The sequence below is a fragment of the Leptopilina boulardi genome, unplaced genomic scaffold (genome assembly GCF_019393585.1).
Source record: "Leptopilina boulardi isolate dan_hultmark-lab unplaced genomic scaffold, ZJU_Lbou_2.1 LbouV2_300, whole genome shotgun sequence".
Taxonomy (NCBI): Eukaryota; Metazoa; Arthropoda; class Insecta; order Hymenoptera; family Figitidae; genus Leptopilina; species Leptopilina boulardi.
Window position 1 is genome coordinate 1,023,521 of NW_026137864.1, and position 25,278 is coordinate 1,048,798.

General features: G+C 21.7%; 4 protein-coding genes across 4 annotated transcripts; 1 reads left to right on the top strand and 3 right to left on the bottom strand.

Annotated features, from left to right (window-relative positions):
- Positions 1 to 590: 590 nt before the first annotated feature.
- LOC127282570 (zinc finger protein 227-like) lies at positions 591 to 8,293 on the bottom strand. The gene is made up of 5 exons (XM_051306897.1): positions 7,706 to 8,293; positions 5,142 to 5,381; positions 3,845 to 4,077; positions 3,278 to 3,652; positions 591 to 1,920 (listed from the first exon to the last, which is right to left on the bottom strand). The coding sequence occupies exons 1-5, from the start codon at positions 7,871 to 7,873 to the stop codon at positions 1,575 to 1,577; spliced, it is 1,362 nt and encodes a 453-aa protein (XP_051162854.1). The 5' UTR covers positions 7,874 to 8,293; the 3' UTR covers positions 591 to 1,574.
- Positions 8,294 to 8,468: 175 nt separating this feature from the next.
- LOC127282568 (uncharacterized) lies at positions 8,469 to 12,610 on the top strand. The gene is made up of 3 exons (XM_051306893.1): positions 8,469 to 10,489; positions 10,866 to 11,220; positions 11,447 to 12,610. The coding sequence occupies exons 1-3, from the start codon at positions 10,202 to 10,204 to the stop codon at positions 12,403 to 12,405; spliced, it is 1,602 nt and encodes a 533-aa protein (XP_051162850.1). The 5' UTR covers positions 8,469 to 10,201; the 3' UTR covers positions 12,406 to 12,610.
- Positions 12,611 to 15,871: 3,261 nt separating this feature from the next.
- LOC127282573 (cilia- and flagella-associated protein 20) lies at positions 15,872 to 19,576 on the bottom strand. The gene is made up of 2 exons (XM_051306904.1): positions 18,856 to 19,576; positions 15,872 to 16,351 (listed from the first exon to the last, which is right to left on the bottom strand). Exons 1-2 carry the CDS (start codon positions 19,129 to 19,131, stop codon positions 16,046 to 16,048), a joined length of 582 nt encoding a protein of 193 aa, XP_051162861.1. The 5' UTR covers positions 19,132 to 19,576; the 3' UTR covers positions 15,872 to 16,045.
- A 928-nt stretch (positions 19,577 to 20,504) lies between these two features.
- Positions 20,505 to 24,151, bottom strand: LOC127282577 (histone-lysine N-methyltransferase NSD2-like). Its single transcript, XM_051306907.1, has 5 exons — positions 24,001 to 24,151; positions 23,164 to 23,437; positions 22,664 to 23,043; positions 21,432 to 22,530; positions 20,505 to 20,776 (listed from the first exon to the last, which is right to left on the bottom strand). The coding sequence occupies exons 2-5, from the start codon at positions 23,411 to 23,413 to the stop codon at positions 20,754 to 20,756; spliced, it is 1,752 nt and encodes a 583-aa protein (XP_051162864.1). The 5' UTR covers positions 23,414 to 23,437; positions 24,001 to 24,151; the 3' UTR covers positions 20,505 to 20,753.
- Between the last annotated feature and the right edge of the window lie 1,127 nt (positions 24,152 to 25,278).

Genomic DNA, 25,278 nt, shown 5'->3' on the forward strand with positions numbered 1-25,278 from the left:
GAATTATTTCTTCCCAAATAAATAAATAAATAAATAAAAATATAAATATAAAAAAATATAAATAAATAAATAAAATAACAAATATAAAATATAAATTGTAGTCATTAACTACTTTTTCTGTTCAAACTTAAAAATACGAATTTGATTTTAATACAAGAAATTGGTGCTTGGCATAAAATTATAAGAACTACTAAATATCGAAATTTTCAAGTTAATTTTATAAACGTGAGCGCTTTCAAACTTTTCTGCTTTTTGTTTATTTTTTTCAAAGTGAAAAATAATATTAAAATACTAATATTCATTAAATAAAATTGTAATTTTATGTAAATTAAAATTTTTTCAAATTTCATATTTTTTTAAATCAAATTTAATGTTCAATTCATTTTGTTTCTATAACTCGAGAAATTAATTTAATTTCTATATTCTCCCTTTAAAATATTTCTAGATAGCACCATATATTAAAAAAAAGATATGATTTAAAAAAAAGCAATTGTCTTTAAAAAACGAAAAAATTTAAATAATCGAAAATAATTATATTCAAAATTATGAAATTTTGAACAAATCAAATTAAACAATTGCATAGGGGTCAATTCATTTTACATTATTTCGTCTAAAACGTTTGCAATTTAAAAAAAAAAAATTGTGAAAATTGGAATTTTCAAACCTTTTTAAATTAAATCAATTTTTCTTAAATTAGAAAAATTTAGCCAAAAATTAAAATTACTTTAAAATGTTTTTGATATAGTTTTATATTCTTTTCACCTTTAGTTAAGTTAAAGAGAAAAAAAAACACTCAGGAGATCTTTCACATTTTTAGTCTCAAATCTCTTTAGGAGAGAAAAAAGAAGATAAAATATGGAACTTTAAAAAAGAATTTAATTTAAATATAAATTCTTGAACAATTTCCTTTGACAATTTTTGTCAAAGTCCAATACATTGGTCCCATATAAGTCTATCTTTTTTTCTTGAAAATAAATATTTTGAAAAACAAGTGTACTGGTTAATATTTATTTCTAAGTTTATTATTTTCATGCATTGACTTTTTACAGTGGTAAAATGAATTTTAAATATATATATTGAAAAACATAAAATCCATATAAAACTAATAAATATTTATTTGAACCAAATAATTTGAATCAAATATCAATTATTATTATATTCGAATCATTAATTTCTATATTTGAAACAAATACTATTTTGTTAACAAATTCTATTGATTCAATGAGAATATTTTGATACAAATAAATATTTAAAGTAATCGATTATTTGGATTGAATAATTTTTTTCCAATATAAATTTCAATTAAAAGAAAAAAAAAAAAAACTCTTTGAATTATTTTTTATATTGCAATTGGCAGAACCGATTGAAAGACAAAATAAAATGAATTGACCCTAAATAGAAAAAAAACTCAATCTTAAGAATTTAGAAAAAAAAAATTAGAAAAATAAAAAATTAATTAATACTATTATATAGCCCCTACATCTCTAAATTGTTCCAGTTCTATTAAATATATATATATATAATTTCTTTTCCTCCTAAATCTACAACCACTCTTCGAAATGACCACCCTCGGTTCATCTCATTAAATCAGCAGCTCTCTGCCTATCTCGATGAACTTCTCGTGGATGCATTCTTTTTCTATGTGAAAAGCAATTACCTGAACTTGCGAAGGCTTTGGGACAATAGGGACACTGATATGGTCTGGCACCTGTGTGTTGATTTATGTGAAACTTCAAATCCTGATTTCGTTTAAATGTCTTGTCGCAAAGTGGACACGCATGAGGCCTTAAATCGGAATGTGTTATACTGTGCGCACGTAAAGTTGAATTTGTCGGATATACTCTTCCGCAAACATTACATGGAAATTGAATACCACCGTGATATTCTTTGTGACGAAAAAGATTCGATTGTGTTTTGAAACTGCAAAAAAGAAAATTACATTATTATTATTATTATTGATATTATTCAGTATTGATTATTGAAAATAATATATTATTTGAGAAATTGAAATTTTAAACAAAATTTTTATGACAATTAAAGAATTTCAGGGTTGTTGCGAGAATAAATTTTTCATTATTAAAAAATTTTCCCAGACAAAAAAAGAAAAAGTTAACTATTAAATGGATTTAACAGTTTCAACAAAAATGACAATTCGGACAAATAAAAGTTCGGTCAAATGAAATTTCGGTAAAATAAAAATCCAATCACTTAAAATTCAGCTAAGTATAGAATTTTTTTTTTTTTTTTTAATAGCTGACAATTATTAGTAACATATTTTTAAATTGTTTGAATAATTGAATTTTTAAAGAATATTGTAAAAATCATTTAAAATAATTGAATTTCAAAAGATTTTTTTAAATTTCAGACAATAATATTAAATTTTATAGAATTGAAAATAATTTATCAAATAATTTTAAATAACCATTTTTAAATGTAATTGAATTTTCAAAGATTTGGAATTCCAATTTTTGAAAATAATAATTTGAACTTCAAGTGATTTTTGATTGAAATTTTCTGTAATTTTTGTTGCTGGAGAATTTATTAGAAATTACAGATAAAAATTAAACTTTAAAAATTTTGTAAATAAATAAATTTAGAGAAGTATTTTTGTTAAAAATTTGTTAAATAATTGAAATAAAGAAGATCAGAAGAATATATGTATTTTACAAAAAGAACAACGTATTTTAATTTAAAATTTTGTAAAAAAATGTAAAGAAAAAGTCAAAAAAAAAAAAGTCGCATCTTATTAAAATAAGTCAAAAAAAAAAAAAAAAAAGTCGTATAATTCGAGGCTTACAAATGTTTTTTGCCAAATAAAATTTTTTTCAACATACAAAATTAGTAATTAAAGAAATTTGTCAAATTAAAATTTAGCTACATATAAATAGAAAAAAAATGTGTCTCAATAAAATAGAAATTCTCAATAATTTAATAATAAATAGCAATTTAATTTTATCAATAAAAATTTAATCAGATGAAAATTCAATTAAATAGAAATTCGATGATATAAATTTCGAACTAATGAATTTTAATGAATATTCATGAGTTTCGATTAAAAGTAATTTTTTCCCCTTTTTAAATTATAATTAAAATTAAAATTGAATTATATTAAAATATTCATTAATAAAAATCAGAATACACATATAAAAATTTTAATCTATAACAATTAACAAATGGACACTGTCTGTAAAAATGTTATAAATAAATTTTAATGAATAAAAATTAACTAATTTAACTGAAATTAAAAAAAAAAAAAATTAATAAAATTGAAACTTACATTCTTCCACAAATATCACAGCCATATTTTCCCTTAGGCCTGTGAGTTTCCAAATGCACTTTGAGATTTCCTTTTGTTGAAATTCTTTTACTGCAAATGGGACAAATAAAATTTCCACTTGCATTACTATCGGCGTTCACTTGAAGGACACCATTTGTTGAATAATGTGATTTTAACATTGTCTTTCGTTCTATTCGTCTTTCTTTTGGAATATGTGACCAGAGATGATCTTGCAAACTAATTTGTGACATGAAAGACCTAGAGCATATTGTACATTTATGAGATTTAATGGATGTATTTGAAATGTCCTCATCACTTTCCTCGGACGGTTTCTTATCATCAAAGTCTTTCAAGTCGTCTTTAGTTTCGTCTAATCTAAATAAATAAATATTTTATTTTTTTTTTAAAAAAAGGGTTTAATAATATTTAATTCAGAAGATTAAAATAAAAAAAAATCTTCAAAATCGTTTAGACCAAAACAATTGAAGATTTTTTTTTTTTATTCTAATTTTCTGAATTAAATATTTTTTTTGCGTGTAAAAAAAAAAAAGAAAATTTAATACTAACTTGTTAACTAATGATAATGGTTCAGTCGGCGACATTTTTAAATCTTGTTCGTCGTATTCGTTGTCAGAAATTTCAGAAATCTCAGATGAATGCTCTTCCAATCCGCATTGTAAAAATAACATTGGATCAACTTTAACTTCCATTTCTTCGGTATTTGGAGTATGTTCTTCTTGTGACAATGTTTCCGATGGTGGTTCCCTAGAATCGCTATCTTCCAAAATTTCAAGAGCACCCTGTTCAAGAAAAAAAAATGTCCAATTTAATTAAAACACAATTAATTAACTTTTTAATTAAAAACAAAAATTTCTTTTTTTTCTATTTTATTGAAAAATAATATGAAATGAATAGATATAAAAATTGCAAATTTTATCATTTTCAAAAAAATTCAATAAACTTCTTTAATAATTTAATTATTTAAATTATGAAATTAAAATTATTGCTTTTAATTTTAATAGAATAATTTTACATTTAAAAAAGAAAAAAATTTACATTTAATTTAATTTAATTTAAATTTAATTTAATTTAAATTTAATTTTAAATTTGTAAAAAAAAGTTATATACATATTATCAATTTTTCTTCAAATATTTTTATTTAAATTTATCGATTTATGTTGAAATTATTTTCTAAATTAAATTATTTTTAAAATTCAATTGTTTTTACAATTATTTTTAAAATTTATTTATTTTCAAATTCAATTATTTTTATTGCTCGTTAAAAAAAAGAAATACTTCAGTAGCGCAATTTTGATACCGCAAAGCACAAAATTTGGTCAAAAATTTTTATTTAAAACTAAAAAATGTTCAAAAACTATTTTTTAAAAATAAAAGTTTCCTGTGTGTAGGAAATTCAAAAAAATTTGAGAATTGAAATTAAAATTTAGAAAAATAGATAAAATAATCAAAAAGTACGATACATTAATAGAGGAAAAATCTCTAAATCAATGTAATTGAATTCACAAAAGAATTGAATATGAAAATAAATATTAGACAAAAAATAATTTGTAAATTGTAAAATTTATTTTATTAATTATATGTTCAAAATAAAATTGTAAATTATTAAAAATATAATTGAGAGAATATTCCAATTTCAATTAATTGAAATTAAAAACAATTAATTGAATTTTAATTAAATTAATTAAGATTAATAATCCTTATTAAATTGAAAGATATTTCAAATATAGAAAAAAAATTTTTATGATTATATAATTTACTTAACAATTTAAATAAATTTACACAATATTAAAAATAAAAAAAATTTTACCCGCATATATAATTTACTAATAATTTTATATAATACCTTTGTTAATATTGAATGTAATAAACTTTTTTCTTCAATTTTCTTTTCCGAATTTTCAATATCTTTTATCTCAGCATTGTCCACGTCTTGTGTTGAATCGACATTATCAAAAACTCCATATAATTTTAATTTCAACATTTCTTGCGTTCGACATGCCATCATTGCAAAACGTTGAATACCCTCTAACCTTTTGATGCACGTTATACACACCATTTTAGGCAATTTATCTTCGGATGATACCTGAAAATAAATCTCACCTTAGTTGACCTCATTTACAATCATAGGTATATTATTTTTAAGAACGCAATTTTAAATTCTCTAAAGTTTAAACATTAATTTTTAATAAATATCAAACTGTGGTAAAAAAAAAAAAAAAAAAAAATTCTTCATTTTAAATTCTCCAAAGTTTACATTCATGTTTAATAGCAACTAGGTGGTAAAAAAAAATTCTATATATTCTTTACAACACTGACATTTAATATAAATAATATCTAACAAATTTTAATTCAATGAAAAAATTAATTAATTTAATTTAATTTAATAATAATAATTTAAATGATTTTTATTTTATTAACTTGAATTATTAAATTGCAATTGATTCGATGAAATTCATTAAATGAAATTGACTTTAATTCAAAAATACTTTTTATTTTCCCTAAAATATTAATTTTTAATATTTTATAAAAATTATTCATTTTTATTATTAATTATAATAATAATAATAATTTTTATTATTATTTATTTTAATACAAACAATTTTTTTTATAATTAAAATTTATTCTCATTCTAATTAATTTGCTAAATAATTTTCGAGAACGGAGAATTTATAATGATTTTTTTTTTATATATATATGACATTTCAGCCAATAATGATTTACATATATGGCTTATAGAATTTTGTTTTATATTTATATAAAAACTCTCGAAGTGACTTTGATTTAGAAATATTTGAATGGAAAACTATGTTAAATAATTTTGAACAAGAAATCATTGGTAAACTGCATTATTTTGCCCTTTTGAATAATTTATTTCGTATCAGACGTCAGGTCCAGAAGCATCTCTGACGCTTTATCCCAATTATATTTATAGGCGCACTCGTGTATAGCGCGCATGCAGTACAGTATTCGAGGTAATCAATAAAATGCTAATTTTTAACACTTTTACATCTCCCAGGAATACAAAGGTCGCCGTTACGTTTATTCGTCGAAATATCCAAATCGCCATTCCGCAACTCTCACATTATTAACAATTAAATATATCCTTGCGGATAAAACGTTCTCAAAAAAAAAAAAAAAATTAGATTCCTATTTCTTTTTAATTAGCTAATTATTAATTTCTTATTTATTTTAAATACATTTTAATTAAAAAAATTTTTTTTTTTTATTTCTATTTATTTATAAAAAAAATAATTCTTGGAATATATAAACGAATTTTGTGAAATATAATTTGATAAAATTATATTAAAATTAGACATATAATTAATTATAGGTATTATTAAATAATTAAAGAATCGACTATTTTCTTTCTTATTGTATATGACGAAAATGTAATTATTTTTCAATTTATAAATTTTATAAACAAAATTGTAAAATTAGTGTAAAATAAAACCGATGTTTATGAAATAAAAAATTATTTAAAAAAAAAAAATTAAGACTGATAATTTAGGTATTAATCTACAATGTTTATTTACAATTTTCGGAGTTAATTTTTTGATAAATATAAAATTTTTTTATTTTTTTATTATATAATATATTCTATAATTAGTTAAAGTTACAGAAACTCATCAAACGAGAAAATTTAATGCTATATATATATAAACGTTGAAACAGAAACAATTTTCCTATATAATTATCATTGTTAATTAATTAGATACTAATTCATTGTTCGCATGATTATAGGTTTTTCGATAGTAATAATTAACCATCAGTAATAATTTTTGTCAATTCAGAAGAAATTAGGAATTATTAACTTAATATTTATTTCGAGAATTTTTATCATAAAATTTTTTTGAAACAGAAATAAAAATATAAAACTAATTTATCATTCTTCAATTAATTCAAAAATCTTTAATTATTTCTATAAATAAAATTTCATAATTGTAAATAAAATATTAATTTACAAAAGTAATATTTATTAATTACAAAAAAAAAATTAAGACCCTTTTTTTTCTCATTCGAAATATTAAAAATATATATATATATTAAATTTATTTTTTAGTATACGTAAAGCAATATTTAAAATATCGAAAATTATTTCAGATTTAAAAAATAAATAATTCGCACATTTTTTTTTTTACACGCATCCATAACAACAAGTATTATCTTTCCCTTTATAATTTCTATTTTTAATGAAAACTACAATCATTTTTTTATCAAAAATGCATCTCGATCCAATAATCACGATCAGCGATCAATAAAATAATAATCAAGATTCTGGACAGAAGAGGACGCGCTTCAAAATTATAGGTTGGCGGAACCGCGACGGAGACCGGTTTCGAAAAAAAGAAAACAGAAAAAAAATCTCGCCAATATGGCGCTTATATAGAGTGCAATTCAAACACTTACCAAAATGTACAAATATTTACGTATATTCGTCTGTAGATAGTGTCGTTTTCCCTCCTCGGCAAATATATGAACACCGTCTTTTCTTGTCACATCATTGGCACAAATTCTACACTGTTCATCATCCTCACGACGATCCCTTTCTTCGAAATCACGTCCCGCCGTGCCCATTTCAAAATAAAAAAAAACAAATTTTTTTTTTTTATTTTCTATCAAATTTTCGTATTGAAATTATTCTCCTTTTATTGCCTCATTATTATATCATTTATCATTATTTATTAAATCATTGTCATCATTGTCATCATTGTCATCATCGTGATCATCATTATTATCATTATGATCAAATAATAATTTCCATGATTTTTTTTGTTAAAATTAATTTTTTTCTCTCTCTCATTGTTGTCACACGCTTCATTTCTCAGCGCAGCATCCTTTTATACTCCCCAAGATTATTCCAACATCTATAGGCGCAGAGGGTTGATTATTCTAACGATCTTTTTTACTTATGACCTCTAGGATTGCCGAGATTACTACTGACACCGTCGACGCTTTAAAAACGACGTCGGCGCCGGGCGTCGGCGTCTCCCCCGAAACGAGTGCTCAATACAAAATATATAATAGCATTCGTCGATTTGAAAAACATATGTATATAGAACTATATATATATACATAAACTTTTATATATATATATATATATATATATATATACAGGTGTGTGTATATATACAAACACACATATCCAATTGTTTTATTTACGGTCCTCGTATTTCCCTTCCTGGCATTATATTTTTCCTCATTATAAAAATCCTCTTTTTATTTCAATATTTCTCTCAACATAGTTAAAAAATAATTTTTCTATATAATGATTTTTTCCACTCAAAATAACATATTAATACTATTATTAAAATATAGAGTGTATTTAAAGAGCAAAATTTATCACTAGAAAAGAATAAAATGTATCGACTCTCAGCTACTTTTTAATTGGTCCGCCATTTTTCTTTTTTCTGGGAAATTTTTTTTTCCCCCTCTTGACTATTTGTGTACAACATCATTGTTTATATGTATACAAATAAGAATAAATATTTTGTGAATTGTGTATATATATTTATTTTTTTATTATAAAGTTTTGCGCGGACAAGATTTTGAATATTTCAAAATATTGGCGGGCTTGAAAATTGAGTATATTGCGCGAAACTGTGAAATTCTAGCGCACGTGTTGTATGTATGTGTTTTAATTTGTTTGTGTGTGTGTGTTTTATTTAAACGAGGTAAAAAGTATAGTTCCGGATATATACTTACGCCGAACAGCCTCCCCCATTTTTCTCTCCGCGAAGCTACACGTTCCCATTAAAAAAAAAAATCAATACCTAATAATTAGCAATTAAAGCACAGATCAACGAATACGGTCGTGATTGGCAATAGTTTACGAGCCACATGAATTGCACTCTCTAGTCATTGTCAACAATTTTCGATGAGACATATATATATATATATAAAACAAGTGGGGAAAATTCACGTTAAAAAGAGGATTATTTCTCTCGCGCGGAAATTGAGGAATTCAACCGAGAATAAGGGATAAATTATAAATATATCACTATACTTCGATTTATATACTTGAAAGTACTGTAGATAAAAAATGAAAATTGAAATAAAAGAATAACATTTTTTTTTCTAATAAGAAATTATTTTTTAATAATATTTATTTCACATAATCGTTTATCAATTAAAGAAGCAAAAATCGAATAAATATTTTAAAAATACATTTTGTTAATATTAAATTGATTTGTGTGATATTTAATTGAGGTTAGGTTTCTTTTTTCGCTGATTTTATAAAATAATATATACCAATAAGAATTAAACCAAATAAAACTAAAATAGTATACGTATAATAATAAATTTCGACCGAAATTTGCTGAATACATGTTTAATTATTCATTTCAGTGATTAATTATTAATTATACAGTTAATAATTAATATATTATAAGAAATAAAAGAGTTATTTCTCATATATTTAATCGATTTTTATTAATTAAAAATCAAATTTACACTGACGGAGACGTTCTTTAAAAAAAAAAAAACTGTTCAATGAAGAGAAAAAACACAATTTTTCCGACTTTTCCTTGAATAATTTTTCTTCCTGGCTGACAGGATGACAAAAAAAAATTGAATTAAAAAAGTAAAGAAATGTGGCTCGATAAAAACGTTCCTGTACAAATATAAAAATAAATGAAAATAAAAAATATTTAAAATAAACATTTTTTTTTTTAAAAAACCAGTTATCAATTGTTCTTAACCTTTTTAAAAAAATCAATCAAAATTATAATAATATATAAAATATAAAAATCAATAACGTTTCCAAAAATAATTCTAAATTTATCAAAAACTAAAAAAAAAATATGATAAAAAATCATTCCTGATGGCAGAAAAATTCTTTCTACAATATATATTCTATATAAATAGAAGAAAAAAAAATTTCCCCATTCACTGAAAAAAAAAAAAATGTCAGAACTAAAACATTGTGGTTTTATATCACTTTTATATAGTATCGGAGAAAAACCACTGAATCTGTGGTCAAAACGTATTTCATCTGATGGGAAAATTTGTCGAATAATAGATAATGAGTTTTTAAATGGAGACAAAATAATTGCAATAACTGGCCCTCATAATGTTCCTGTTTATACAAATATCACTTGTCCCGCTGATTCAACTGATGTATTAAATATCAAATTGCCTATTCTTGTATTAATTATTAAAAATTTACAACTTCGTCTAAAATTGGAATTTCAGGTATAAAATAATAATAATAATAATAATTACAAAATGTTTATACTAATTAAGGTAAATCACCTGCGGCAAAATATTGTGAAATAAAATTAATTATGAAAATTGAAATGATTTTCCATTCCCATCAATTTAAAAATAATAATTATAAATTCACTAATAATTTCAATTATTATAAATACTAATTTTATTTATTATTCCTATTTAAATTTAATTCAATGATTTTAAAAAATTTTTATTAATAAATTATAATAATTATTGTTTTATTATTATCAATATAATTAATTATTTATTATATTCTAAATTCAATCTAATATGACAAAAATTCATAAGAAAAAATAAATAAAAAAAAAAAAAAATTTTTTAATTCGATATTGTACAGATATTAGATAAGGAGAAATTTCGTAGAAAATTGACATTTTTAAATGAAGAATTTCCACCAAAAATTAGTACAACCGTTGCTCGTTTGCCATTAAAATTAGAAGAAAATTGGAATAATTTAGAAATTAATTTTCAAATTTTGTGCCACGATATTTTTGGAACTGATTACGATGTCATACAAAGAATAGTTATTTATTCAAATTGTCATATTAGACGAATTTACATGCAAGATCGTCATTATGAATATGATGAAAAACCAGCAAAATTATTTCAAGCATTTTTCGATATGTATCTCTTAAAATGGGGAATAAATTTTGTCGATAAAACTTCACAAACAGAAAAATTCAATAATATAGGTAAAAATATAATAAAATTTTTAACTCTCATTTAATAATTAAAAGGAAAAAATAAAAGGGAATTTATAATAAAATAAAAAAATTTAATTTTAATTTTGTTCTATTTTTTTCTTATTTAGAAAAATAATTAATTAATTTGAACAAAATTGTTTTTTTTATGAATTTTTCTTTTTGTAAAATCGGGTTTTTTTTTCAAAAAGAAAATAATAACTTCCAATTATTTCAGAACCTGTACAAACAAGTAATACTAAAACTATAACAATTGCAAAAAATTCAAAAAGTTCCGTTAAATTCCATTGGACTCCATCGCAAAGCAATGGATCAAAACAGAAAACAAGACAATTTTCAACAAAAAATATTAAAACGAAACAAATTAAAAATACAAAAAAAGAAGAAAAAAAATTGATAAAAGTGGAAAAAAATATTAATGACAAAGAAACAAATGAATTTGAATTTCCTATTTCAATTTCAATAAATAATAATGAATCGTCAAGAGATATGGAAAAATTTTCAAATATTATTGAAAAAAGTAAATATCTTGAAATTTTAAAAAAATCAATTCCAAATAAATTTCACGAGGAAGGAAATATTTTTTCTAAATGGCCCTATAAATTTGATAATTTACACAAAACTACAAATAATGTCACAACAATTAATGATAGTATTATTAATAAACAACAAAATATTATACAAAATTTAAATAAAAAAATTGAAGAAAATATTCCAATCACTAAAGAATCATTATTAAAAAAGACAAATATCAATTTTCAAAATGAAAATGTGACAAAAATTAAAGAAATCATAAATGAAGTTCACAAAATAAGACAACAAATTAATGAGAAAAATTATGATTTAGAATTTTCAAATGACAATGACAATATAATACCTGAATTTGTTGAAATAGAGGCGAAAAATTTCAATAAAAAATCACAAAGTAAACTTTTAACATCCGACTTGATAGTTAATGAATTGTTCAAATCTCGTTTTAAACTAAAAACAATATTTGAGAGATTAAAAAGAAAAGGGTTTTCAATGAAAAATATGGAATTATCGATTCAAAATACAGGTGAACGAAAAAATAGTTATGGACAGGGAAAACTAATTGAAAGTTGTCGTGGTTCTGTAAATAAATCGACAGATTGTGATGAAATGAAAAAAAAAGAAAAAAAAAAAAAAACCTTTTAAAATCCATGTCTCTCTAATGGATGAAAAATTAAATAGTAAACAAAAAAAAAAGAGTAATGATAAAAAAAATGTTCCAATCAATGTTAATTTTTTTGAAATGATTGTGAAAAAAAAGGGTGAAATTGTAAACGAATTCAAATAAAATATGAAAATATCAAAAATTGTAAACCTAAAGTGATAAAAGAAATAAATATTAAATTTTAAAATATAATCTTATTAAATAAAACTTATCAACTAATAAAATATGCTTACAGTAGAAATTTAAATTCATAAAAAGCAGATTTTACTAAAAAAAAAAATTATTTTTTTTACCATTCAGAATTATTGTAATAAAAATGAAAAATCTAGATTGCCACAAGAATTAGTTTATCAATTTCTCTGTCATTAAAAAATTTTCCTTGACAAAAAAAATTGTATTAAATTTAATGAATTATAAATAGAAATCTATAATAATTTAAAGTAAGAAAAACGTGTTTTCTTACTAAATTTTATTGTTTTCATTAGAACATAGATCAAAGTACATTTTATCTTGTAAATAGATAAAATTAATTAATGTGCAAAATAACTAATTTGTATCTATTGAAATTCGAATAATTTGAAACCTAAAACAATTAAAATTTGGAGAATTTTAAAATTATATCAAAATTTAGATGAATTGAAATTCGAATAATTTGAAACTTAAATCAATTAAAATTTTAATAAATTGAAATTCAGATAATTTGAAAGTTAAATCGATTAATCTTTAGATAGATTGAAATTTCTTTAATTTTAAGTGGCGATAGATTGAATTTGATTAAAATTTTAATTAATAAATTTGTCATTAAAATTTAGATTCAATTGAAATTTAGATCGATTAAAATATTAATAGAATAAAATATTGAAATTGTAATTTAGTGGAATTAAAATTTAAACAGATTCAAATTTGAATAAAATGAATTTTCAATTGATTGACTAATTTGAATTTATTGAAATTGGACCTAAATAATTTTTAAAAATGGATAAAAAATTTTGCACTAAATTCATGAGCCAAAAGGTTTAAACGTTCAAATGAACAAAATTTTTTTTGCAACTTCTTTAAATACTAATTTTATTACAAAATATTGTTTTAAATATCTAAAAAGAAGTTATTAATTTAATATTTGTTAAATTTACTGTTTTATCTTACATTGACATTATAATTTTTAATAATTTATAGATTGAAAAAATATTTTGTTCATTTGAACGTTCGAGAAATGTTGGCTCATCTAAATTCAACCTTGGGTCAATAATTGTATCATTTATAGATAATATAAAAATTCGTATTTTTGCATTCTCTAAATTAATTTAAGTTTAGGAATTTAAAACAAAAATTCTGTTTGAACTAATAAATTATTTTTCAACACTCCTGAACTTAAATCAATGTTTTTAAATTTTAAATTTAATTAGTTTTTTTTAAATATTACATCCGCAAATTAATCGAATCAAGAGAAAGATAAAAAAAAAGTTAACAAATTATCAAAATAGGTGAAAACTTGTGATCACTTTTAGAGGCAAAAATTTTTTTCTGTAAATTTGTTCAATTTTCCAAATTTTCTAAATAAAAATGATTTTTCCTGACTTTCCTCTGCCGAAAAATATTTTTTTTTTTTGATATTCCTAACTAAAAAAATATAATAAATAAATTATCAACAAATAATTAATTTAACAACCATAATTAAATAACAAAAAAAAAAACTAAAAAAAAGAAATAATATTTTAATATTAAATTTTATAAATACAAAATTACTTTTTAAAAATATATAAGGGTGATTCTCCGCGTAGAGCACAACTTGCTTTTTTCATGTTGTGAAAGAAAAATCACAAATAATATTCACATAATATTTCGATTCCAATGTAAAAATGTAATTTCTGTGACTACAAACAAAAACAAATATTTATTTTTGTATTTAACATTTTATAATTTTTCGTGAAAAGTGGATTTTAAGGCTGAAAACGTCAAAATTTCACCTGTCCCCACAGGATTGTTTAAACAAAAAAGTTAATATTTTTAGCAATGTGCATTAATAAATACAATTTCTATTGCTATTTTAGTATTGTATATTGTAGTGGAATTGAATAAAAAAAACGTTTGATCAAAAAAATAATTATTTTCTTTTTTTTTTTTTTGCTATTTATTCTTGACTGCACTTTTGTGTGTTATTCTGCGTTTTATTATTAAACATTGAATTATTTAAATAAAAGTTAAATGTTAATATAGTTCTACTTCAGTAATAGCAAAAGTAATATTTCTTAAGTTGATCCATGAAGAAAGTAATCAATTTTCTAATTGATTTATCCTTTTTTTAAACATTTTAAGATTCAAATTTGTACAGGGCATCACAAAATCGTCTCCACCGGCATCCACCGACCCTTCAATATTATTTTAAAAAAAAAAATATATATAATTAAATAATAAAGGTTAAATAAAGTGTAGTTATATTATTTTAGTCTATATATATATGTGAAACATATGAAACCGATTAAAAATAAATAATAATTTTCTCAAAAAAAAAAAAAAAAAAATTATTAACATCAGTTCCACCCGCCACAAAATTTCGACCGTCACTAGTCCAAGTTTAATGAATGAAAGTTTAATGAAACAAACGAAATTAAAAATATTTATTATAAACTATCATAGCTCCGGTAAGTTTACTATAACTTACCAAATAAATTTCTATAAATTACCGTATAAATTTCCATAAATTTCCATAAATTACCAAAATAAAATTTTTAATTGTCGTTTGCGCTATATATATTTTTGTAAATTACCACGAAATTTTTCATAAATTAACGAAATTAAAATCTTTAATTGTGATTTATGCTTTACATATTTTTATGAATTATAGCTAAAATTTCTATAAATAACCATATAAATTTCCATAAATTACTGAAATAAAATTTTTAGTTGTCGTTCGCGCTATATATGTTTTTGTAAATTTCCGTAAATTACCAAAATAATAATTTTTAATTGTGATTTATGCTTTACATATTTTTATGAATTTTAGACAAAATTTCTATAAATTACCGCATAAATTTCCATAAATTACCTCGAAAATTTCCGTAAATTACCGAAATAAAAATTTTTAATTGTCGTTCGCGCTATATATATTTTTGTGAATTACCCCAAAAATTCCCATAAACATTTTAAATTAAATTTCAACTATTTTATAGAATTCAACAAGCAAAGAATTTTTTTTTAACTTGTTTAAAAAAATGAAAAAATTATAAAAAATTTTTCCGGCCCACCATGGATATTTATTTCTTGACACTTTATCTTCAAAAATATGTATTGATATTTTTGAAGATAAAAAAATATTTTTAAAGTTTCAGACACCAAATCGTGCGCTACGCGGAGAATCACCCATAATGTAATGATTTTCAATATATTGCAATGCTTGTCTCATAAAAATCATTTTTTTTTTTATGAAAAAAGATGTAAAAGATGTAATATAATTATCGCATAACAAATTTATTACTTTTTTTCAAAGTCAAATATATATATATATATATTTATGTATATGAAGGACACTTTTTACCTTATTAATTGAATAATATTCTAATCCTTAATTAATTTTGTACGTTAAACAAATTGTAACTGCAGACAAAATTGAGCTATAAAATATTAACACTTGGCTTTATTTTGAATTGGTAAAAATAATTTAAATTCAGCTGGTAATTCATCCTCGGAATAAAGTCTATCAGAGAAATAAACACGACGTATCCTGCAATTTGCATGAATTTGAACTCTCAATGTTTCCACATAATTTGTACCGTATGCACGACGTGTAAAATCAGCTAGATTAAATTGTATTTGATTCCAGCCATCGTCTAATCTCATTGGCATTGTGCAAATAAATGGTTTTACCCTTGTTGTCGATTGATAATTACTTGCTCGAAATCTTCTACGAACATTTTTGTCGTCAATCACCTGTAAACATTGAGATATACTATTTAGAATAATATTACCTTTAATTTTAACATATAATTATAAGAAGGAGAATAATTAAAGGTTATTGGAATTGGTTTAATACTTTGGTAAATTGTTGTTCTATTATGAGAGTAACAAATCCCTAAAATATTAGCTTATTAAAAAATAATAATAATAAAAAAAAATTTACAAACCTAGAGTCAAATTTATTTCATATACAAACGTAAATGTAAAAAATATATTAACATTTATGTTCAATAGTGTAAAAATATAAAAAGGAATAGTTTTTCAAAAATTTTCTAAAAAAATATCCCTCCCCTTTCTTATTTTTTACACTATTTTATTATTATTGGTATTAATGAAATTATTTTTCAAAAAAAAAAAAAAAAATTAGAAAAATTAATTTAAATCTAGTTTGCTATAATTTTTCGTCTAAAAAATATTTCTTGTACCTAGTTTTCATTGATCAAGAAATTATAAAAAAATATTTTTTAGACAAAAAAATATAGAATTTTTCATTTCAAAAAATTATTTCTTTAAAAATAGTTTATCATAAACTTTGCGTAGTTCAGCTTTGTATTGTTTTATCAAAACTACTAAAACCGGTAATTTCTGACATTTTTTATTTTCCGAAAAAAGTATATTTAATACAATTCCAAGTAGATTTGTTATGATTTTATGAGAATTACATCGTAATTAAAAATACCCCAAACAAAAACTATTCAGATCTTTTGGTTAAAAATTATCAGAGGGGGAGACCACTTTTTTCAAAAATTTTTCATTTTTCTTAATAAATTTTTCCTGTAACTAAGACAAATTTTCAAAATTTCAATTAAATAAGACAAATTGTCTAAAAAGAATTTTTTAATGTTCCATTTTAAAAATTTTTTGAAGTCAGTTTTAAAAGCAATTTATTTAAATTAAAAATTTTGGCATAATTTTTAGTTTTAATAGTAAAAAAAAAAAATTTCGAACAATAATTAAGTTTTACAGATTTTTAAATTAAATTTTTTTTTAAATAATTGAATTGCACAAGATTTTAAATTTGAAATAAATTTTCTACAAATTTAAATTGCTGTAGTTTTTTTTTTTTTTAATTTCTAACAATAATTCAATTTTAAAGTTTTTATTTGAAACTTTTTTTAAATAATTGAATTTTAGAAGTTACAGTTTAAACTTTTAGAAATAATTGAACTTTAAAAGATTTTATTAAATTTTAGACAATTAGTTAAATTTTACAGAATTGAAAATAATTTATCAAATAATTTTATATAATATTTTTTAAATGTAATTGAATTTTCAAATATTTAAAATTCAAATTTTTTGAAAATAACTGAACTTCAAGTGATCTTTAATTGATATTTTTGGTGATTTATGATTGATGAAGAATTTATTAGAAATTAGAGACAAAAATTGAATTTTAAAAAGTTTTTAAATGAAAAATTGTTTTCAGATATATGTAATTGAATTTTCAAAGAATATTATAAAAGTAATTAAAAATAATTGAATTTTGGTCAATGATTAAAAATCAATTTTTATTTAACACGGAAATTTATAAAATTGTATACCTAAAAAACTATTTTTTTGTAATAATTTGTTGATTAATAAAAACTAGAAGAAATATTTTTTGGGCAAAAAATTATATAATTTTTCATTTTAAAAAATTATTTCTTTAAAAATTGTTTATCATAAATGTTGCATACTTCAGCTTCGTAAAAGTAACAAAAATATTTTTGAAGTTGGAAAAAAGGGGTTTAAAATTAAAAATAGGAGTTAAGTTTGAAAATAATTTTTTTTTTTTAAATACTTTTTTGAGATTAAAAACGACATGAAATATGTTTCAATAAACCTTATTTACAAATTAAAATCGATAAAGATTTGTCATAGTAATACGGATTTGAAAATAATAGTTTTAAGCAAATATCTAGATATGCGTGTGTGTTTGTTTGTTTGTTACGCTTTTTTGTCGCCAGGATATCTCGAGAAACGATTTAATCGATTGTAATATAATAAAATTTGGTAGATTTATTATACTCATAATATAAAAAATTATATGCAAAAAGTTTTAGAAATACTACAGAAATTAATTTTTTATAGCACATTTTTTATTCAAAAAATATTTTTTTGCATATAATTTATTTCCTTTTTAAAATGCATTCTAATAATAAAAAAAAAAGTTAAAGTCCTTTAAAGTCCTACACATAAAAATAATTATGTATTTCATTAAAAATTGTAGAATTAATCGCGTTTTTTCGTTTTTGAAAAAATTGAAATATTCGATTTTTTTTATAACTTTGCAAATTTATATTATTATTGACGGTTGCTATTATCGAAAAAATATTTTACATGAAATGAAATATTTTTTATTAGAAAAGAATTTTTTTCTCTTTGAAGAAATAAAAATATTTTTTATAATTAAAATAAATATATAGAAGTTTGGATTTATGACATTTTTTTTAAACACAAAATCAAAAGGTTCAAAATTAAAAAAAAAAACCACTTACTTGTACTTCAAAAGTAAAATACTTTTTTAGATTTTTAATTATCATCACAAGAAATGGTAACTTAATTCCCAAAGTTTTTCGAGGATCAGCAGGACACGTAATATATGTTGTACTGACATTACTACCAAGAATTTCAAGCACTAAACTTTGAATATCGTTATCGGTAATTCTTTTAATATGTCCATTTCTCACTTTTTTGTCCCAAATTTGCAATGGTTTACTGCCAATACTATAAAGTATGGAGAGAAATCCACTTTGGAATGTGTTTTTAAACATTTTATTTAGATTTTTCTTTTTAATTCGAGAGTATCAAAATTCTATAATTTTTTTTTTTCTTTAAATTCCGAAAATTAATAAATTTATCAAGAAAGCATAATTTTATTTAATTCACGCTGTTTTATAACAACGTTTTAATTGTTTTTCGATTTATATTATAATAAACGTCGTTTAAACAAACATAACCTATATAACAGTCAGAAATATTATATACATATACATATATACGCCGGGAATAACAAACGCGATTTTATTATGCGCCACCACCAATGAATACACTTCTTTGGAAACTTTGACTAGTTGAAAATAGAGTTAATTATATTATGCAAACTTGTACTTTTGTTTATACACATATTTCGAATAATTTAAAAATAAATATAATAAAAATGTAATTCCGGAAAATTATGCTTGTTTGATCGATGCCCGGGCACTGCCATTTTGAATTTTCTATTTTTTGAGATTGCGCACATGTGAAGATAATTTGGCGGAAAAATTCAAAATTGGAGAAAATAAAAAAAAATAAATAAATAAAAATATTTTCAAAGCTCTCTTAAATATGTAAAATATGCAAGTGACGGAAATTAAAAAATTTTACCAATTTAAAAATTCAACCAAAATTACATTTTTAATTCATTTATATTAATAAATTATTGATTTTCACTTTATGGAAACAAAAATCTACTGTATAAAATTAAAAAAAAAAATTATAATTGTTAATTATAATAGATTAGTAATTATAATTTATTTTGTGTTATGCAACAACTAAGAATATAAATGCTCACATGAAATAAAAGACATTATTTCTATAATATATTTTTTAATTATTCCAAATAGTTCAAAATGCAATTTCTTATATTAATACAAAACACTCTGTTAAGTATATAAATAATATAAATATGCTTCATTTATGAATTTGTAACTTAATAAGTCAAAATAACTGATTATACACATTTTTTTTTTAAATCTAACAATAATATGTATAATGAGAATTTTCAGAGAACATGTTGCTGAAAATATTGAGTCATATATAAAAATAATCAATCAAATACAATAAATATAATAATATATATTTACGTTTTTTTCCCTTCGAGAGAAAAACGTATCATAAAATTTGTAAATTTATAATTAATTTTTTTTTTTTAAATACGTGACTAAAGCTGTGCTTTAAAACGTGTAAATAGATATCTATATTTATAATTGAATTTCATATTTCTCAACGAATATTAACAAAAAACATTCAACATGACAATATTATGTAATTTATAATTACTTTTAAGAACATTGATAATATATAATATTAAAGAACTGGTTTTTTTTTCTTTTCAATTCGACTCAATATAAGCACTAAATTATATAATATTTTTAAATAAAGCTTTGTTCTTTTTTTCAACTCTACAAAAATACTAAGATTAGGCAACTTGGTTGCTACTAGAAAAATTTCTCCTATCATCTATAAAATTGATTCTTATATCTATATGGCTATGAATGTAGTATAATAATAGAAGGATTTCTTCCACTTTTGTCTATGGGGAAAAAAAAAATCTATTAAATCAATTTTTGTTATTAAATTGATTAACTTAGAACAATGTTCAATTCTCATTGTTTTTCAAAATTTTAGTAACTTATCCTTTTACTGATTGTTCATCTGAAAAATAACAAATTTATTGTATTAATTCATTATAATTTTGTATAGAGTCGTTGCAGACTATTTCTTTTTTTTGAAAAAATCTTATAATTCGAAATTTACATTATTATTTTAAAAAAAATTTATTTCATAATTTTTAATAATTCTTTGATAATTGAATTACAGGCCTTGGATCGAATTTAAGGCACAAAAAAAGTCGTTTTAGTCAATTTACATTTAAAAAAAAATCCATTTTTTTATTTTAACAAAATTTAATTAATTAATAAATATTTCACTTTAAATAATAAATAATGAAACTAATTGTACGACAAATTTTCGAAATTTTATTTAAGTAGGACGAATTTCTAAAAAAAAATTTCTTCGTATAATCCGAGGCTAGGAATTATTTTTGAAATTTTTAATTTAAAATCTTTTGAAAATAGAAAAAGTCAAAACTTAATTGCAACACTTACAATAATAAATTATTTCTATTAAATCCATATAGTTATGTTATTTTGTATAAAATAAAGTTAATTAAAATTCTTTGTAAATTTGTTTAAATAAAATATTTTTTTATCCCTCTATTTTTTTAATTATTTTAAAAATAAAATTTGTCAAAATCAAATTAAAATGTTTACTTTCTTTTATAAAATTTAAATAAAAAAATATTAATTACCTGCTACTTTATTATTTTTCTTTTCTTTATTAATTTCCTTAACTATGTCTTCTTTTTCTGAATTATTTTTCTTTTTAACATCTTTAATTTTTCCATTTTTAGCTGAATTTTTACTTTTTTTATTTCCATCTTTTTTACCTTTTTTTAAATCATGACTTATTTCCAAATTGGATTTATCATCAATTTTTTTCTCAATATTGTCATTATTGATTTCGGAATTAATATTATTTTCTTCTTTTTCAATGTTTTTATCATTCGATTCGGTGATAATTTTTGTTTTTTCTTTTTCAATATTAACATCATTATTACTTTTTTCATTTTCAACATTCTCATCATTGGAAGTTATTTTATTTTCTTCTTTTGTATTATTCTCATCAATTAATTCAGAAGTGATATTATTTTTTTCTTTCTCCTCATTGTCAATGTCAGAAGAAATTTTATTTTTTTCCTTTTCAACATTGTCTTTATCAATTTTTTTATTATTTTTCTCCTTTTGTGAACTAACTTTATTTTTCATCGTTTCATCGACATTTTTTCCATTTTGTTGTAATGTATTTTTATTGTTGCTTTCGTGTTGAGCATTTTCGGAATTTTTTGAATTTTCCTTCTCTTGATTTAATGTCGCTTTTTTAATTCGTTTTTCTTGTGAATTTTCAATATTTGAATTATATCTTAATTCATCATATTTTCTATTTAAATTATTGCGCTTTTCTCCAATATCCATTTCATTCCACATTCCCTGTAAAAGTTTCTTAATTTCCTCATCCGTTGATTCTGGATAATCAGCTTTCCAAAAATCTTTATTTAAATTATAATAATCATCAAAATCAATTTCATCCCTTCTATTTTTTTCTTCGTCTGTTATTTTAGTTTTTTTTCTTAAATTCTGTCGCTTAGGTATGTCAATTGTTTCTTTTGAATTTTTATTTTGATTTCTCGTACTTTTACGTCGACTTGTACTTGCAATAATGAAATTCGATTCATTTTCCAATGTAGACACAATATTATTTGATAATGATTTTTCTTTTAAATTAGAAACATCAATTGATTCTGAAGTTTGTGATTGATCATCATTTTCAATTTTTTTAAACTTCTTAGACTGAAATAAAATAATAATTAACTAAATAAAAAATAGAGAAAAATTAATTTCTTTTTTGAAAACAAAATCGGGATTAAAGAAAAAATAAAATAGAAAGAAAATAGAAGAAAATAAAAATAAATCAATTAATTACAGTTGAATTTGTAGTATCGCTTGGAAATTTGGTTCCTTTTGGGGAAAGTTTTCTTTTCAACATATTTTGGAGTTGAACTTTTTTTTCAACCGGTGGAGGAGGTTCAAAAATTGATGCTCTATCTTCATTTGATAAATGCATAAGACCAGAAGCTTCAGTAACTCCGATTCCCCATTGTTTTTTAACTGCCATTTTTTGAGTGAATGAAGCGGCAAATTTTGGTTCTTTTTTCTTAATTTCAGGTGTTATGCTCTTTGCACGAACTTTAAAATCTTCAAGACCAGTGAATGGTATCATGTAATGTGATAAAACCCAATTGTGGCGACCACCATCGCCAAAATATTGAACATGAATCATCATTGCCTGAGATCTGCCTTTATCTAGAATTAAAAAAATTTTAATTAACCCGAAAATATTTCTAAAATTTAATTCTCAATTAAAATAAAATTTCAAATACTTTTTTTGTTTTTTAATTTTAATTTAAAAAGATAAATATTTACTTTGAACTTTAAAGTACAATAGAGTTGTTGGATCGAGAGTTACAACACAAGGCCAAAAAGGATAACTGCTGCCTCGAGCCCAAGCTAATTGACCAAGTATCCATGGACATTTTAATGTTAAATTTCTCTCTATTTTTTCTTTCTCCTCATTCATTTCGATTCCACTATCATTTATTGATTCCATGCCATTTCTTTCAATCTTATCCTTGCTTAGAGATTCTGTCGTTTTAATGCTTTCTGTTTCCGCCATAGCGGGTTTTGAAAAAATATTCTCCTTTAAAACAAAAAAAAAAAAAAAAACGAAATAATAAATACGATTTACAATACTACATTTATGTTTAAAAAAATAAAATCCAAATCACAATAGTCTTTCAATAAAAAACCGAATTACTATATATAATCAATCAAATTAATTCAATAATTATTCTACTTCAATAATTGGAAAAATTCAAACTTTACCACAATTAAACAGTAATTTAAATTATATAAAAATTTCATCCATTCATTTTAATAAAGAACTAACTCTGTCACACATATACGATTTCAATATACATATAGAAAATTCGAGAAAACAAAATACATTCTAGATTATATAAAAAATTAATTAAAATAAATGAGATATAAATTTATAAAACAGAAAAAATTTCATTCATTGTTATATTTTATATTAAATTGAAATTATATTCATTGTATATTGTTTTGTTTATAGCACACAAATTTTGGAGGTTATTTTAATTTCCGTTTCAAAATAATTCTATTAAACAATTATTCTAACACAATTTAAAATAGATAATAGACAAAAGAATTAATCTATTTTAATAATTTTCAAATACAAACCTTTCAAAAACACTGATTCACGGGAAAATATTGAAAATAAAGAAGCTTAATCAACTATAAACAAGACGAAAGCGTCTGACAAAAAAATAATTAGAAAACAACAGAAAATGTCCGACAAATGCCGGTAAAAATTTACGCATGCGTACTATTTTGCACGCGATGATTCGTTGATATTATTCATTTACGAGGCATTTATTTTTAAAAAATTATATTTAAAGTAATAAAAATTGAAGAATAACATTAAATTGTTGTTATTGGTAAATAAGTGAATAAGTTAAATTTATTTTTTATTATTTTTTTAAAAATATGGGAAATAAAATTTAAAAACACATTAATTGGATACTGGTTCCAACTCTTTTGTAACGAGCGACTATATTCTCGCTCGAATCATTTCGATGTATCGAATGAACGATACGATATGATTAAAGTTACGATTTAAATAACCTTAAATAAGTGTAATTATAAAACATTTTATATTACTCTTAACATTTTCTCATAATAAATAAAATAGAGTTTTTCACATAAAGGAAATAGCATGACTAATTCTAAAGTATTTCTGTTGAACTTTTAAGTTTATTTCAATATCGTATTTCTTTTAGCAACATAAAAGATTAAAAGAGAAATGTCATAAATCAGTACAAATAAATAAGAGAAAATATATTCACATATTTCCTCTTATTTCAATTCTAAAATGTAATCCTAGAACGTCATAAAAACCACTTGAAAAAATGTGATCCTTTCTATAAAAAAAGGGACACTAAACACATGTTGACCAGACACGGACTTTTATTACCTTCAATAGAAAAGTCGCGTACGGGCTAAACAATAAACGAAAGTCTACAACGGAAATGCTTTGTATTAGAAAGCAATAAATAATTAAATAATTGTTTATGCACATGTTTTAGTATATTTACACATTTGTATGTAAGCGTTATTAATATTGTTAATTAATTAATAATTGACTATGAGAATATTATAATTTAATATTATTATAACTATATTATAATAATATAATTATGGATTAACCATATAATGTTGTGATGATTAATGTTTATTATATTTTAATAAATAGTATGTTGTATGATGGGAGAGAATAAGTATAATCTCTCTTATGTATGTGTGAACGTATAAGTAACACTTAAGAACGATGTGATAAGTGTTAGTGAAGTGATACACGTATAGGAGTAGCGAATACGCTCCATAGTGAAGCATGCGCACAAACTCAAAATGGACCAAAAGCGGAGAGCGACTCCGCTGGACCAAAAACTCTCTAAGTTA